This window comes from Muscardinus avellanarius (assembly GCF_963383645.1).
Source record: "Muscardinus avellanarius genome assembly, chromosome: 15".
Lineage (NCBI taxonomy): Eukaryota > Metazoa > Chordata > Mammalia > Rodentia > Gliridae > Muscardinus > Muscardinus avellanarius.
The window spans coordinates 25,612,433-25,630,207 of NC_137801.1; the positions used below are offsets into that span (position 1 = coordinate 25,612,433).

The 17,775-nt window shown below is 45.7% G+C and overlaps 1 protein-coding gene across 1 annotated transcript in view; it reads right to left on the reverse strand.

Moving 5' to 3' along the window:
- Positions 1–1,081: 1,081 nt before the first annotated feature.
- XDH (xanthine dehydrogenase) overlaps positions 1,082–17,775 on the reverse strand; it is a gene marked incomplete at both ends in the record, with an annotated part of 74,284 nt that continues 57,590 nt past the window's right edge. Inside the window, 12 exons of the mRNA XM_080710972.1 lie at positions 1,082–1,132; positions 2,887–3,063; positions 4,389–4,577; positions 6,165–6,230; positions 7,027–7,141; positions 8,981–9,033; positions 10,950–11,024; positions 11,856–11,984; positions 12,606–12,701; positions 13,204–13,285; positions 14,017–14,162; positions 14,341–14,532. Of these exons, the coding sequence (XP_080567098.1) occupies positions 1,082–1,132; positions 2,887–3,063; positions 4,389–4,577; positions 6,165–6,230; positions 7,027–7,141; positions 8,981–9,033; positions 10,950–11,024; positions 11,856–11,984; positions 12,606–12,701; positions 13,204–13,285; positions 14,017–14,162; positions 14,341–14,532 (1,371 nt within the window). The remainder of the gene's footprint in view (positions 1,133–2,886; positions 3,064–4,388; positions 4,578–6,164; positions 6,231–7,026; positions 7,142–8,980; positions 9,034–10,949; positions 11,025–11,855; positions 11,985–12,605; positions 12,702–13,203; positions 13,286–14,016; positions 14,163–14,340; positions 14,533–17,775) is intronic.

Sequence of the window (17,775 nt, forward strand, 5' to 3'; positions counted from 1 at the left end):
CAGCGTACGGGTGTCGGTCTTCACCCTGTTATTTACCAACTGCGAGGATGTGATGAATCCTAGGCAGTTCACTAGGCCCAGACACTGCATATAGTAAGGAAGCCAAGCCTTTGATAGCTTAGAGCCCTTATATAACTGGAGTTTTCAGGTCATATATTTATAGACTGAGAGCAGAAGATTGGAGAGATTATTCCAGTCCAAACCTTTCATTTCACAGTAAAATGAAGCAGGGGAAGGGAAAATGACAGTCCAAGGTCACACAGGCAAAGGCAGAGCTGGGGTGAACACCGGGGTCTTTAACTCTCTTTCCTTGGGCTGATAATGGATTCAGTAGCATCATATCTAGGTGAAAAGTACTCTAACATCAAATGAAAAAGAATCTTAAACCTGATCCATTTTAAAAAAATACACAAAGGGGGAAGGGAAGAAATCTAGCACACTGTAGGTGCTCAATAATTGAGTGGGTTAGATTTTTGTGTGATAGGCCAATCTTCCTTTATGCCACCGAATAAAATTGGGTTCAAGTAACCTTACACTTGTGTCATTCTTTATTGTTTCCCATGACCCAAAGGTGGTCAGAGGTTTTAATCTCGCCCTCTGCCTCACTGCAAACTTTGAGTGTGGGGCTGAGCTTCTAATATGACTTTCATTGTTTTGAAGAAAAGGCTTTCTGAGGAAGGCACAATGATTTAGAGTGTCTTTGGTTTAAGCTTCTGGAGGTTTGTGGGAATCCTGTTGGAGAGACAGGCGCCATCAGCACTTGAGGTTACACAGGCGGTCCAGTGAGTGCGCCACAGCACAAACCCTTTCTAAGCCTATCCCAAATCCATGATTAAAACAGACTTGAAATGACCCTGACTGCAGATGTCACTTAGGACTAACAGCTGAATTTGCTCATCATTATCTTTACAAATCATGTTTTTGTGATCAAAATCTTCAAAAGCATTCCAGTTTCTTCCAAATGCTATCCTGCTGCATCATAGCTCTGCCATCCAGCTTGGATAGATCCGGGTTCTGTAGTATCAACTTCCTGCTCCGTGGACGCCTCGCCGCAGTACGAGAGCTGCTGGGGACGCTCCCCTCAGACCCTCAGAGACCAGCGTTTGCAGTTCTCGGGTGCGCCAGTGACACACTAGGAAGGAACAGAGTCCAGTTGCCAGGGTCTTCTGATGGTGGCCCTCCCAGAACCCCACTCCCCCCACACACACACTGCCTACCACCATTCCAAGACCAAACGCCATTCTATACTCTCAGCCCTTGGCAACGCTCCAGGGCAGGACCCCTTAATTTCCTAGTCATTCATTTATTTTCCCTTTCTGAGCTCGCTCCATCTGGCAGCCATTCCCTCAGGCTCTAGAGATGCAACAATACACAATTTAGAAGTGGTCCTTTCTCAAGTGGTGCTCACAGTCCTTAGAAAGCACAAATGACTCACAGAATCTGCTGCTCCTGCAAATCCATTGCAAGGATTTTAAGTCTCTGGGTTGTTGTTACACAGAAAAGAACCTTTGTTTTAGGTCGGAGGCCTCAGAGGGCCTCTTTAAATGATTGAGTTTCACGTCAGATTGTTTACAAGAAGCTAATCTTGCAACCTGTGCAAGTTAAGCGGGAGCCACGCAGCACCATTTCTGTCCAGGAAATGGGGTTCTGGCAGCTGTCAGCCCTGGCCACAGGGAGTGCTGGGCCCTGGGTACAGCCCAGGCATGAGAGCGTCGTGGCCTGTGAGTTTGCACATGGTCTGTGTGCTTCCCATGCTGGGCTCCAGGAAGACCTGAGCATGGCCTGGCTGCAGATTCTTACGCCTCCTTCACCCTCAGTGCAGAGGACCAAGATGGCAGATGTGCCTCCCCTGGGGGCCCTCTACCCCCGCCCCACGGTGGAAGAGTTTGGGTACCCAGTTTACTGCTAAAACCAGAGGCCCACCAAATTTTAAAGAGGAAACCCAGCCTGAATATCAGGAAAAATCCAGTTCTGCTAACGCAAGAGGGGTGTGGCTGCAAAGGCCATTGGGAAGTGCTATGTGTGTGGCAACTGCATCAGCACAACTCAGAAGCCCAGCAGTGGAGGAGGCAGCCCTAGCTCTCTCTTCTTGTGCCAGGCATTGTCCAAGCGTCACACGGGGGCTTCCCGGAGTGATTTCCATGAGCATGGTATTCTTCTACTACCTACCCCTCCATGGTGATAATCAATCACCATATGATGTAGCCACCTGGTTTCCAAAAGGCTGCGAGGTCCTCAAGGACACCTATGTCCCCAGGATCAGCATAAGGCAGGGTGATCAAGAGATAAATGTGGTTGATCTCATTAATTAGATTTCTCCTCTATAGGGACTCACACAGTGCCTTTATCAAAGAAGGATTCCTAAAATGCTACTGACTAACAAGATTTAGTTTTGTTTGCTTGGTTGGTTGGTTTTTTTTTTTTTTGCGTGTGGTACTAGGGATTGAACCCAGGGACATTCTAACCCTGAGCTACGCCTCCAGCCATATTTATTTTTTTATTTGGAAACAAGTTCTCACTAAGTTGCAGAGGGCCTCACTAAGTTGCTGCGGCTGGCCACGAACTTGAGATCCTCCTGTCTCAGCCTCCCAAGTATTCCTGCAACTAGATAAAAAATGGTGACGTCTGAGTGATGACATTATGTCACACATTACCCCCATCTCTAGGGAGGCCCCACTACAAGCTGCAGGTTAGAAGGGGTCTCTCATGATTTCCTTCCAAGCACAAGTGAACGCTTCACACACCACATAGTGAAGGTACCCAGTGACCCAGGGCCGCCCAGTTTGGAAGGACAGCGACCTCTCTCTTCTCTGCAGAACCTTTCCCTGCAGTCTGCCTGCCTATCCCCGGCCCCTGGAGGGAGTAGACAATAGAGCAGCATCCTACCAGGGTAGTGAACTGGTCCACGCAGGCATTGCGGATCTTCTCGGGGGTTGCAGGGCTGTCTAGTTGGAAAAGTTGCTTCGAGTTATAGTCCTTGTGCTGAGCTCGGGCCGCACGGATGGCATCCTTGATGGCAAAGAAGATAGAGGCGGCCAGGAAGAGGGGCGGCTCCCCAACAGCCTGATGGGAAGAGCCCAGGGCAGGAGTTAGGCAGAGCTGCCCCCCCTCCACGTCACTCACAGACCAAGGAGGCCAGGCAGGGAGCCCACGCCAAGAGGGCGGGTGAGCCCAGCAAAGCCCCGCCCGGCACTAACGGGCACACACCAGGGCAGGAAGGGACCATCAGAGCTAACCAGGGGCTGAGAAGGTCAAGCGCATGAGTGTCTTCACCTCATGGGCATATTTCTTTCAGCTTTTGCTATGTAATTTTTTTCTGACGGCATCATGTAGACATAATGTACCATTACAAGTTATATGAAAAAATTATATTTTATAGGTTTAAAAAATCTGATATGAGTCTTAACCCTTTCCTCAAAGATACTAGTCCAGGGAAATGATCTGATAACACCACTTTGAGCTACCGAAATTATTCTTGCAGCATCTTCTGGAATTGTAAGCATAATGACAAACAGGAATTAAGTACTAGAAATTACTTTCTAGCAGAGGGTTGGCTTTTCTCTCCCACAAAGCATAGATCAGAGACACCCGTGTCAGAAGCAGGAGGGGTAGTTATTTAGACTGTGTGTTCCAGGGCCCTTTTCCTCTGAACCACCACAAAATTTCTTGGGGTGGCCCCAGTAAGGTACATTTTAATCACAATCCCCAGTGACTCCAAAGCGTAAGTGTGAGAGCCAATGGCAAAGGTCACGGTATGCTCTAGAACCCCACCCACCTATAGAAAATTAAACCATAAGATAAGCAGATATATATTGTGTTGGTTACCTTCCTTCACAGTGAATATTGCTTTTATTTGTGATAGGACTATACTGATCAGCTAAGTAAATTTCCAACCATTGTTTCATACTTAGTAGGCACCAGGAAAAAAGAGAGGAAAGGTATCCACGATGCCCGGGCATGCCAATCGGGTTATAAGGCTGGGTCTCAGCCAGTGGAGGAGATGGAGGGATGAGCACAGCACCCCTGACCATTGGCAGGGGATAAGCTGATTCTCTGGGACCACAGGGATGCTGGTCAAATCATCTCTGAGGACCAAACACCAGCGATGCACACCAGAGATAAAAGCAAGCGTAGGTCAGGATTTGATTAAGGAATCCTTCTGAGTCTACTAAAACAAGTTGGCTTCAGACCATTTCAAGGTGGGGTACTCAACCCAATTCAACCGGTTATCAGGCAGGACTACCCAACGCTCTGTGGCCTTGTCAACCCTCTTTCTTCTTCAGAAACAATGCCACGCAGACCCACTGTGGGTGGTATAGCCCCTCATTACCATCCGTGGCCTCCCATGGTGCAGATCAGAAGGCCACGTAGGCCCAGAGCCACAGTACCTTGGATGCATAGATGGCCTTTTTGTTGGGGCAGTCGCGGAGCAGGGACACTCTGAACTCAACAGGGATGCTTCCAAAAGCAGGGATCTTGTAGGTGCTGGGTCCACGGGTATGCAGGCTTCCCTCAGGGGAGTAGTGCAGCTCCTCCAGGGTGAAGAGGCCAAGGCCCTGAACGAATGCTCCTTCCACCTGTAGGACGGATGAAGACCATGATTACCTGCTTCTCTCCTTACTAAGGACAGACAGCTAGCCACAGTGGACACACAGATCCACCTGCAGTGGAGACTAGAAGGAAACCCAAAGGACCGAACCTCCACTACTTACCTGGCTCCTGCCCCAACCCCAGAATCTCCTGTGTGGCCTTTCACCGGGCATTGGCTCAGGCAGAACAAAGGCATTAATGCTGAACATCGATTTCAGGATGTGCAGACAATTCTAGGAGTGTCACACAGCAGGGGGTGTGATTTCCCACTAAAGCCTGCCCCTTGCAAGTGGAGATGTTCCTTCCACGTCACCACAGGAGGGAGCTCAGGAGGAATTTATTGGATAGTGGATTCTTTGAGATTTAGACCCAGCCTTGTAGATCGTGCACCCCTGCCTGTCCCTGGAGACGGTGTCCCGCTGTGGGTCTCCTAGGGCACCACCATGCTAAACTGCCCCGTTCCCCTGCCTGGCACGTAGCACCGCCGTGGTTAAGCAAGCACTCTGGGAGAAGCTGGCTGTTTGCTAATCATCTCTGGCTCTGCAGTGCTGGTGCAGGGCCCGAGGCTGGCAGGGGCTCCCCAAACACTTGCTCAATGAATGAGCAGATGGATTGACTAATGGCCGGATTCCCGTATCCTCAGTGATTGTCTATTTTTTGAGAAATACCATGTATATATTTTGCCAGATGCTTGCCACCTCGACACACTCTCTCTCTCTCTCTCTCTCTCTCTCTCTCTCTCTCTCTCTCTCTCTCTGTCTTTTCCTGACTTACCTCTTCTGCTCAACAATCCTATATTTTCCCAAAGTGGTTTTCTTTGGGTCATCCCTTATTCTTGGTGGAGCCTGTCTCTTTTGCCCCCAGGGTTCTCTTCCACCCCAGCTTGGGAGCATTTGCTTCCTGGAAGAAAAAAGCTATCCTGTGCAAAAGAGTGATGAGGAGAGACGTAGTTCTCCTGACCTCAGACCCTGGGCATCAGTCCCAAACTCCATCTCCATTCCAAAGAGTGCTCACTCTCAGACTCTGCATGTGCGTGCACGTGCGTGTGCAGACACACAGATGTGCACCCAGTATTTCACCACACCTCGTCATCTTACTCTCTAGAGTGCAAATGCCCTTTCCAGGTCAATCCATATTTATTTGTTTTCTTCCTTGAGACTTGGGCAGGCCATCATCCATCTAAATTCCACTCTGGGGCAGACACACCCTCAGGATCACATTCTGGCCTGTTTAAAAATACATTGGAGAGCTGGGAGTGGTGTCACACGCTTGTAATCCCAGCATTTGGGAGGCTGAGATAGGAGGATCATGGTTCTCAGATACTCTCAGCTACTTAGCCCTTTGCAACTCAGTGATACCCTGTTTCAAAATAAAGGATAAAAAATAGTGCTGGGAGTGTAGCTTGGAGGTAGAATGTCCCTGGGTTCCATCCCCAGTACCACAAAAAATAAAATGAAATAATTTAAAAAATAAAAATACATTGGAATACATGCCATGTGGCTCAGGATCCTAGGAGTGGGAGATGGAGCCCACAGGTGGCCTACTCTGTCACCCTGGTCTTCCAAGGCCCTTACCTGTCCAATGTCGATAGCAGGGTTCAAACTGGATCCAACATCCATGACAATATCAGTGCGGAGGTTCTAAAGTAGACAGCAAAACAGGAGCAGTGTGAGAAGAAAAGAGTGTTTGAAATACAGAGATGGATCTTGAGAGTGCAACCCAAATAGTAATTTCACAAGCAAAGAATTTCCCAGGCGCACACAGACACAAGTGTCAAGGTTCCCACCATGTCTAAATGCTATCCTCACTCCCGAAGTTTGAGATCTTAGCAGCTAGCTAAGGGACGGAAAGCAGCAATGATTTCTCAGTAATCAGAAGTAACTGTGCACACATTCTTGCATGAGTAGTAAGAGCAGGTTCCTGGGGACCTGGGGCCTTGAACTTGACTCTCGGGAGATCATGTAAGAAAGGGGTCAACAAACTATGTTTCTTGGGCTGGATCCAGCCTGTCCTGTTTTTTGCAGGGCCTATAGGCTAATAACATTATGAATTACATTATTCATAATGAATTGAATAATGAATTACATTATTCAATGGCTGACATAATAAAAAGGAGACTGTTTTTGACACAAAGTATCTAAAATTTGAATTTCAGTATGCATACATAACATTTTATTGGAAGACGGTCATGCTCATTTTTATATACATATAGCTATTTTAACGCTACTATGGTAAAGTTGAGTAGTAGAAATAGAGACTGTCACCTAGAGAGCCTAAAATATGTTTTATTTTGCCTTTTATTGAGTATTCATCTATCCTTAATATAAGGTATTATTGTTCGACCAGGAAGCTTGTCTCTGTCAGCTCTTGGGATAACAATTCAGTTCTCTCTCTTCCCTTTTTCCCCACAGGACTAAGATTTTACAGGCTTCTTACCTTATGATCCCCTGTTAAGCAGTCAATTTCTACTTCAGAGCAAGCCACCCCATAGGTGAAGTAGTGGAAGGGATTCCCAGAGTTTGTCTCAAAGTTGTAGCCAAGGTTGGGTGTCCTTGGAAAGAAAACAGAAGACACCACATATATATTGGGATAAACCTACTCTATCCCGTATGCACACAGTTTGTTCCACAAAAATCCTTAAACCCTGATTACTGTTTCATTTTTTTCATTGAGCTGTTTTCTACAAAAGCCCATTTGCTTTTAGTATTCTGAACCTTTAATGAGACCCAGGTATCACCAAGGGTTTTGTTTACATTTCTTTTTTCTAAAGACCTTGTCACAACCATTCGTACAGCCTCACAGTGCTTAGTATCACATGTATGAGAGCATACCTCTATGCAGTAGAAACAGAGGTGACAGATTTGCCTGAACTCACAAAGGACATGAAAGTCACTCTCTAAAGGATCAACCCAACTAGAATCCAAGGTCTTCAGATCAATAGCTCTGCCCATGGGGCCGCTTGGGCTGCTCACACCAGTTCACCCGCTCACCTTCTCAAGGTGAAAGTTAACAGGGTGAGCAGCTCATGCCAACCGGGTGTGTCAGGAAGCAGCCACTCTCTACCTCCTGACCCTTTCAAAATCTCAACAAGTAATTTGAGGAAATTGAACAAATGTTTCTCTATACATATTTTTTTCAGTCCTGAGAACCTTTTACAATTCCAGTTTTACACGTCATATGTGTGAGTCTGTGTGTTCACACACTCAGTGTTTATAGTACACTGTACCTGTTATTTTATACAGTAAACAGAAATAAAATTGATTATGACCAGAATCTACATAAAATAAAACAAATACAAAGTAGAGGGGAAAAAATTCTCTCCTGGGAGAAACTACCATCTTCTTTGACCTCTGACTTCACCATGTTCATATAGATATTTATAAAACCCTAGTTTTGTGAACTCTAAAAATGTAAATGGAGTTTAAGAAAAAATCTGCATTAGTTTGTGTGTGTGTGTGTAGGTCAAATAATACATAATGTGGAAAAGGGTAGTGAAAACATTTCATACATATGTGTATATGCATAATATGGGTGTATACTATATATATATATATATATACTATGTGTATATATACACATATATACTATTGTGTGTATATATAGTGAAGATATATATTCACTTGTGTTCATAATTAAATATGAATGAATGTATGAATGTGCAAACATTCATGCAAGACATTTTAAATCAAGCATTGAATCTCTTTTCCAATTTCTTGATCAGTAAAAGAAAAAAAGGCCCTAGTTAAATTTTCCAGAGAAAGCTAAAACATTATGACTGACAGTAAATATGACCATATCCTTTTACAGCTCCCAAGTCAGATGGGCAGGATATCTAACCAGTCACACTGCTGCTGCATTTTAAGGCTGCAGAAGGCATGCACTCCCTTCCAGATCTCGCTGCATTAATAAAGTTCCTTGTACTCTGTATGTTCTAAAGAGGCCGCAGGCTCTAAATCCTCCTCTCCTTCTTCTGAGTGAGCAGCTCCATAAAGAAGTTGAATGCCTAGTGCAGAGAAGCTCGCACAAGTTACGGCAGCACCTGGCTGGAGCAACACATCCCCAAGGAACCTGCAGCACACTGAGGCAAGATCAGTAGGTGTCTGGCCCAGTGTGTCTTAAGGTAGGAAACAGGTTCAGAGGGAGCCACAAATTTTTCCAAGCAAAAGGATTAGCACTTGGGTTTTCTGGTCCAGCAGCTCCTGTTTTTGTCTCCGGGACAGGTAGTTGGTACTCCCACATATCCAGAGCATCTTTAGACTAAAACATGCAGAAGTACATTGATGAGATCAGAGTTCTGCTAGAGGCTCCCCCAGCCATGGCCCGCCAGGATGCAGAGCTGGAGGGGACCTGGCCTGACAGCACACCTAGAGATGGGTAGGGCCACACTTACTTATAAAACCCAGTAGCAGACAAGCTCACTGCATCCAGGTAGGCAGCTGTGACCTGGGGAGAGGGAACAGCCATGAGGAAGTGGCGAGTGTGGTTTCCAGGAACCTTGGCCCCCCGGCATCCCACCCACTGAAGCTTTCATGAACTCGTCCTCTTTATCTGACTCGTTTCACTAGCAGCTCCCACTTCCACAGCATCACTTCACATCCTCACCGCCATCACCTACACCAGGTCCTCACCACCCGGAGCCTGGAGTCCAACGGCGGCCTCCTAACTGCCTTCCCTGCCCCAGGTCCTCTCCCCAGCCCAGCCAGGATGCCCATCCTAACACAGCACACTGTGAAAGCCACTCTCCCCGTGCTAGAGAGTCCCATGGCTCTCCATTGTCTGGGAGCAAAAGCCTGATGTTAAGGACCACAATCTTCTCTCTGGCTTTCCATCTCACGCCGTTCCTACCCCAGCCAAACCCAAGTGTGAACCCTTCCCCAACCCTCCCGCATCCCCACATTTATGTGGGTCCTCCACTATTTCTGTCCAGATCCTTTTATTCCCACAGACTAGCACAACTTGCTTCTTTGATCACCTCTCCTCTTGGCCATTATAAAAGCAACTCTCCATGGTGCTAATTATGCTTAGCATGTCACCTCGTACTTTTACTTACAGTTTCCTAGCAATAAAGCTATTCATCCATGCTTTCTTTAACCATCTAATAGCTTCTGGGGGGCATTCTCAGCATTCCCACAACAGTAAGACTTAAGTTGTGCTTGGTATCATTTCTATCGTTATCATTGTGAATTACCAAGCTCTTTACTAGGTACCAGATGCTAATAAGTGCTTTGCATATATTATCTTAATATTCACTATGCACTTATAAGACCTTATAAGATTTATACTATTATTATCTTACCAATGAGAAGACTAAGGCTTAGAGAAAAAGGTTTGAGGCTAGTATCTACTAAACATATAAGGGTGTCTGTGTGTGTCTGTCTGTGTGTGTGTGTCTGTGTGGCTTATTTATCACAATGATATGCTTACAAGGGACTCTGGACTACATGGTTTGCAGTAGAGCACAGAGCTCCTATCACCAGGTCAGACAACAGAAAATTGCTGTCACAACTATTGTGAAAACATTAAAATTGCCTGACAACCCCATGCTAATGGACAAACTGCCAGAATCCAGCTACATTCGAGCACTGTTCATGCATATGGTACCTGTAAGTGGGAGGAGGGAAGTCGAGGTTAGGTGAGATGTGGACTGATGAATAGGTCTGACAGACACGGCTTATTTCTTTGACTCTGTTGAGGGAGCAGGGTTCATGTACAGTCACATTATAAGTGTTGGCATTGTGCCAGTTCTCCTATCCAAAACTGAGGGGCCCTGATGCGTGTGCAGGCATCTGGCCTAGAATTTAGAGAACCGGGCTCATTCTTATTGGGGGTATTTGTTATGTCACTCCTAAAATCACAGGAGTAGTATGAGTTCTCAGGTGACATCTTCTCCTGGCTCTCTTGAACTGTGGCATCTCAGTGAACCCAGATTGAAGAGCTGGGTGAGGGGAGAGGCTTCCAGGAGCAGCCCTCAGAGAGATGGAGGTTTGAAGGAAACCCAGCCCATGGAGGTTGCTGGACACATGTGGCATGGGACAGGGTCCAAGACAGCCAAGACATGATGAGATGTGTTCAGTAGTCACCCCACCCTCTCAGGCTCAGAGCAGCCTAAATCCCAATTCCTATGGGTCTGTCAAGATCCTAGGTCAAAGGGTTTCCTTCAGTGACTTCCCTCAACTCTGAAAACCACAGAGAAAGGGTCCTAACAAGGCCAAGCTTTCATTTGTGCTGTGAAATCATAGACCGCCACAGTGTGCTTTGCCTGCAGCTACATCATTCTCCTATGCTTGCTCAGGGTGTGACGGAGGCCCTGCTGCTGCTAATGTCATTGTCAAAGGTGGCTTAGGACAGCTCAGACTTACCCAGTCTTCCCAGGAGCCATTGGGCTTCTTTTTCTTGAAGGGTTCCAGCCTTTTCAGGATGGTCTGACATGCTTCCTAAAGAAACCCCACCACACACCAGTTACGTCAAACCTCTGCACTCCACACCCAGGCAAAACCGGAGGGCTAAGCAAGGCCACATCCTACAATGCTGGGGCGGCTCTCTGACACTTGCCACCTCCCAGAATGACTGAGGCCCAGGATGGAAGCCACCTGCCTAAGGGACCCTGACTGGTGCTTGCCCAGAGAGCCCTTCCTGACCCAGTTCTTAGGCTGCTATAGAGAGAATTTGTTTCAAATTTTTGTGGTACTAGGGATGGAACCCAAGGGTATTCTATCACTGAGCTACATCCTCAGGACTATTTCATTTTTTATTTTGAATCAAAGTCTCTCTAAGTTACCGAATACTGGCCTCAAACCTGCAAACCTCCCAAGTACTGGGATTACAGGTGTGTGCCACCTTTTCACCCAGCTACAGGGAATTCTCAGAGGCTGCCCAGGGAGGTATCTTCTTACATCAAACTTCTTGTCTGATTATATTTCCCATATGGAAGAAAAGCAAGCGAGTTTGATCTACCTGATCCCCTATCAAATTTCAACTTTCAGCCTGTTATCTTGTGGCTGGTCCCCACACCAGGGAACATCCTTTCCAGAAGCCCCTGCTTTCCCCCCAGTATCCTTCCCACTCTATGCCCCTTCCTCCTGGCTTTGATGGCAGTAGCTATGGTTCTTGGACTACTCTTTTAGCTTGACATTTGGAGGAAAGCATCCTCCTGGATAACAGGACCAAAGGCATGGCCGTAGCCAAGGGGCCTGCAGAGATGCAGTCCAGATCCCACTCCAGGGGACTCTTGCCCTGAGCTGCACCAGCACCAGATGCCTCCTTACGTAAACAGCCTGCCCATTGATGTCAGCGCTGACAGAGGCAGCCGTGGGAGAGGTGTTGGGCACTGTGTTAGTGCTCGTCTCGCTGATGTAAATCTTGGACGTGGGGATTTTCAGAGCCCTGCTGGCAACCTGTGGAGAGAGAAGATATCACTGTCTAAGGAAGAGGCTACCATAGGCCCAGGCTGCTTCCTCCCCAAGCCAGGGTTCAGGTTCACTGTTAGAAGCAAGAAAATATTTGTTATAAGCACTAATCCTATTGATTCTGGGATGTTCTCGCATCTGGCCGAATTCAAAGGAGCACTTTACAAAGTGGTTCGATTGGATAAAACATCCATAAACCCAGTGGTGACTAAAAGTGCCTTTTTAAACTACTGCTGGCTTCTTAAAAAATCCAATTTGGCCAGTCCTCAGGAGCCCAGCAGATGTGCTGACTCTCATCCAGCTGCATTATCCTAGCTGCCTGTGAGGATGCTCGTGAAGTGTGGGAAAGTAGCTGCTTCTATACATGCAGCATACCCTCCTTACACAGAGTTTCAGGGCCCTGGGATGGTGACACTGGAAGTGTCCTCAGATGTCGCCTGGTCAATCCTTTGCACAGATGAGGAGACAGGCCAAGAAGGGAGACTTGTCCAAGGCCACGTGAAAATGAGATCCCAGGCCAGCTGTTGTTTCTGGCACTTTCCACCTCTCAGTTTCTCACAACAGATACCACAGAGCCAAAGAGGACATCCCTGGTCCCCAGGTGCCCACCTGGATCATCTTGGTGTGCAAGCCTTGGCCCATCTCGGTGCCCCCGTGGGTCAGCAGCACAGAGCCATCTGTGTAGACATGGACCAGGGCTCCTGCCTGGGGAAAAAGAAGGAAGCCAGGCACAAGATTCAGTAACTTCTATCTCAGTTTAAGGCTTGGAATCAAAGGTATGGAGCTCAGGAAAAAGAAAACCAGCAGCAACGTTCTGGATGTAAACCCCAGACAAAATCTATACAGTATGGATCTCATGATTTAATTTTATAGCCCTTCGGTCATTTGTCTCTTGTCCTCAGTGGGAAGTAGGTCATATATCTTTGATCTTAGTCCTTGCTCTATACAAAAACAAGATGAGAAAGGCAGAGTAGCTGTCCATAGCCCCGCAGTCAGGAAGGGTCAGAACTGGAAGCTGACCCCAGTTCTCCAAGTCCCACTGTCCAGTGACATACTGGACCTGCAATTCAACATTAATGAACAGCAAAGAGCCCCCCTGGTCAGCTCTGTCATCAGAGACAGTGAGGGTTCCTTTGCAGTACTGTAACTGGGAGGAAAACGGGGCCCCAATCCAGTAAAAATAGATAAAACTACAAAAAGTAATTACCTGATTCAGAAAAGGGACTGTGAAGCTTATTCCAAACTTGGTCGGAATTATGCATAGGCCTCGCTTTTTCCAACAATTCTCCCTGGAGAAAAAAAAATAAAAAGGAACATTCTCCACTTATGTATTTATGCCAGATTGGATATCTTTCCAGAAAACATCTTTCTATCAAATCAGAACAGGAGCCTCCTGCAGAGTCATTGCCATCACTGAATTGGCCCCTAATGGGAACTGGGGTTTGGGGTCCTCCAGTGCAACTGGAGCAGAGTTCCCCCTGGAAGTCCTGACTTCAAATTACCATCACTTGTCCTCCCTCTTGGAGCAGACTTTGCATTGGTTCACAGGCCCTAGTGATGGCTTCTCTGTGCTATTTGCTTAACTGGCTCTCTGGAGAAAATAGAGCTGGTATAATTATCTCCACTTTGCAGATGATGAAACTGAGGCCCGCTCCAGGAAGAAGAAATGACCACCAGTGTCGAATTTAGAGATTGGCGTGAGACCCAAACATAGCTAACACTGTTCTTAGTCCTGGGCCGGAGCTTTCAACAATGAGGTGTTCCTAGAAGGCATACAGATATGTAAAGATGAGCCACAGCTGGTGGGGCCATGACGCCGAGTGCAGGCCTGAGCCCCCACCCCAGGCTGAAGATCTCTACAAGGTCTTAAAGGGATGGCTAGCACGGAGTTGGGAAGTTGAGCAGCCTTCAGAGTTGTCCCTTGAGTTATTAGCTTCACATTTGAGGTTCACCAGGAAGACTGGAGAATAGGAAATCCACGAACACACCCAAACACGGGACCCCCTTTCCTGGCGCTTACTGGTTGAACTTGTCGATCTCACTCTTGCGAGCGTGATACTGAGCGCTTGCCAGGCATTCGTCCCAGCACCTGGGCACGGTGAACCCCTCCAGCTTCTGGTTGAAATGTGTCAGGTCCCCTTCTCTGTACATGTTTTTCCTCCGCACCTTCCCAAGGAGAGAGACACGGAGGTGTGTGGATGGCAAGATACTGGAGTGGACGGGCAGCCTAAAGTCAAGATTCCAGCCCCCTCAGCAGCATCTGCTCTTCCGCAGCCCCTCTGGGGGAGTGTCCCCCCAGGTAGGCTCAATTCGTCTGACAAAGGCCATCAAATCCTCAGCTTACTTCCTCTGCCGGCAGTCCACAGGTCACGGCGACCTCACTCATCCAGCACTCAGCAATGAACATGCCCTGGGGTCCCCCAAAGCCCCGGAAGGCCGTGTTGGAGGGCAGATTGGTCTTGCACAGCCGCCCGGTGCCCCGGATGTTGGGGATTTTATAGCAGTTGTCCATGTGGAACAGAGCTCGTTCCATTATCTGAAGCACAGGAAAACCAAATAGGAGGAAACAGTACATTGACCCCACTGGGTCCTCAAATTAGGAACTCCTAGAGCTGCACCCAGACCTGCGTCTCCCAGCCTCCTGGCTGCCCCTTATCTGCTATGAAGACCCTCCTCCGGGTCTTCTATGGGATGCCCTTCCCACATATTCTAGTTAGAACTGATCACTTGCCTATAAAATAATCCGAACTGTATTAACTCCTGATAAATTAGTTCTTATTTCCATTAACGTTTCACTGAAAATAGTTTAAAGATTCAACTGCTTCTATAAGTCATGTTGTGAAGAACAGCAGCCCCCATACATTCCTTCTTTCCGACTCACCAGCAATGACAGCCTAAGATTCCCATAGCTGTTCTTTAACAGTTATTTAAATTAACCTCCACATCTCTAAAAGAAGCTTTTCTATTGTTATATCTTGACTTTTTCAGTTTTAGATGTATCAGGTTTCCTCCCACTAAGGAAAAGAAGTATTTCCTTCCTGCCCAGTCCTCTTTCCCCACATAAATTCCAGCTTCCTATCCCCCAATACAGTTCTATTTCCATTTGATCAAGTCAGTTAACATTGGAACTGTAAACATTACAGCTGAACCACCAGGTTACAATGCAATGACTTCTCTTTCATAGCACTATTTTTAACCTCAAAATGAATAACTGACCATATTTTTCATTTTCTATGCACTTAGTATTCAGCCAACTTAAAGTTTTCCCCAGTTCTAAAAATCTGCTTTCCATATGTTCACATTAGACTTTCTATAGTCTCATCTTTCTGAAGGAATCTTTTCTGGAGCTGTCTGGGATATCTCTCTCTCTCTCTCTCTCTCTCTCTCTCTCTCTCTCTCTCTCTCTCTCTCTCTTTCTGTGTGGATCCCATATCTTTCCCTTTTTTGGTTTACCTCCTCATTTTGTTGGAGTATTTTTTCAATATCTTCTCTAGAAAGGGTATATAAAGAGGAACATTTTTGACACCTTGTATATCTGACATGTCTCCACTGTATTCCCACCCTTTACTGATAGTTTGGCTGTATATAGAATTTTAGGCTTGAAGTTTCCCAGTTTCTCTTTGCTTTTTTTGTTTTGTTTTGTTTTGTTGTTTTTTATTTTTTTGTTGTTGTTTTTTGTTTGTTTGTTTGTTTGTTTGTTGGTGGTACTGGGGGGTGGAAACCACAGGCCTTCTACATCCGGGCTACACTCCCAGACCTATTTTTTATTTTATTTGGAAACAGGGTCCCGTAAGCCAGCTGAGGTTGACTTTGAACCCGCGGGATCCTCCTGTCTCAGCCTCCCAAGTGCGGGGATTACAAGCGTGCGCCACCATGCCCGGCTGGATTTTGAAAGTATATTACTAGCCTAGTCTAGTACCCTAGTTTTGAAAAGTCCAATCAGTGTCTTCTATCTCTTGTTTCTATTCTGTTTTTACCTTCCTGAAAATTGTAAAATCTCTTTGTCTTTAGGTTTCTAAATTTCATAATAATATAACTTAGTATTAAGTCTATTTTCCTTTATTATACCGGTTATTGGATGGGCTCTTTTGATCTCAGAATGCATGTTCCATAATTTCCTCCTCTCTGGCTTTTTTCTTTCTTTCTTTTTTTTTTTTTTTACATTTTTTATTTCTGCAACTTCTATTATTTGAACTTAGAGCATTGGCCTTCAAATTCCCTTGTATTTTCTCTCCTATTTTTCACATTGTTTTCTCTGGGGTGCTTTATCAAGTTTCTTTCAACTTCTTTTGTATTTTTTTTTTTTTTTTTTTAGTGGTACTGGGGTTCCTGGAAGCCCTTCTACCTCCGGGTTACACTCCCAGACCTATTTTATATTTTTGAAACAGGGTCTCTTACGCCAGCGCGGCTGGCTTCGAACCTGCGTGATCCTCCTGTCTCCGCCTCCCAAGCGCAAGGATTAGAGGATTACAAGCATGCGCCACCACGCCCGGCTCTTTTGTAGTTTTAATTCACAATAGCACATCTTTATTCTTGGGCCACTCCCTCTTCACAACATTCTGTTCTCTCTTTAAGGTCTAATGCCTAATGGCTCTGAGAGGATAAAGGATAAATGTTTTTGTTTGTTTCATTTGGTGTCCGTTTACTTCCCCGTAAATAATCTCTCTTTCCCACAGTTGCTTTATGGGTCCTTAAGCATTTTGGGTCTTAGTCATCCTAGATGATTTTTCTGTCTCAAGTCCATTTTTTGCTTTCCCTTAGAATTTTGTCAACTTGTAATTCTATTTTTTTCTATATCCCCTACCATTTTATGAGCTTCTTTAGGGCAGAAATCAACCACATTCTTCTTTACATTGCTACTCTGGCACTCAAGAAATATTCACTGGATTGAATTAAAAATCTTGGAAAATCTTTGAAGACAAGTATTGTTTGAGCTTATTTTTCCACAACACCAACAAACACATGTTGGATATGGCCAGAACCCTCAAGATACTTCCTTGTTTTGAATAATTTCAACACTCTCTCTATAGTGTAAAGTGTACCAACTGAGCCAATGAGATCGCTCCCGGCAGAGAGGGGTGGGATACATGGGGCGTAAGGGGATGCTTCTGCTTTTTCTGAAATGTGTTACTTTCTTAAAAATAAAACCTATACATGCACCTGCATAGTTATAAAATTAATAATTAGTAAATTTTTAAAAGCACTACTGACAAGGTAAATTTGTTAGTTCTCACAAATCATTTTACTTCACCCAAGGCCTACCTAGTTATCTTTTAAACAATTCAATGTTCCAAGTTCATCTGCCAAAGCTGTGATCACAATGATGAGGAATACATACTTCCCACTTCTGGTCTTTCCCTGGGTGTTTGTAATGGATCAAGGGAGCCTCCACTGGGACTAAACATGAAAGCCCATAATAACTAGGTTTAACATCACTCAGGGTACTATTGTGGGAGAAATCCAGCATAAATGTACAATATGGGGACTCTCACTCCCACCAAGTGCCACTAAAACTCACTGCATTTTATGTATATTATATAACATTAAATACATATATGTATATGTATATATACATATTTCAAATGAACAATATAAAAATATTCTGAAAGGGGAAGAAAAGAGCCAACCCACCAAGTGCCTCAGGACATGAGGAATGACACAATGAAGTCCTGAGAGTGTTCTTTTTACCTCATATCTCCTAAACTTGGGGCAAATATCAATGATTGCAGTGATCAAAGAGGCTGCTCTATCCCCTAAATCCTGCTCTCTCTAGACAAAG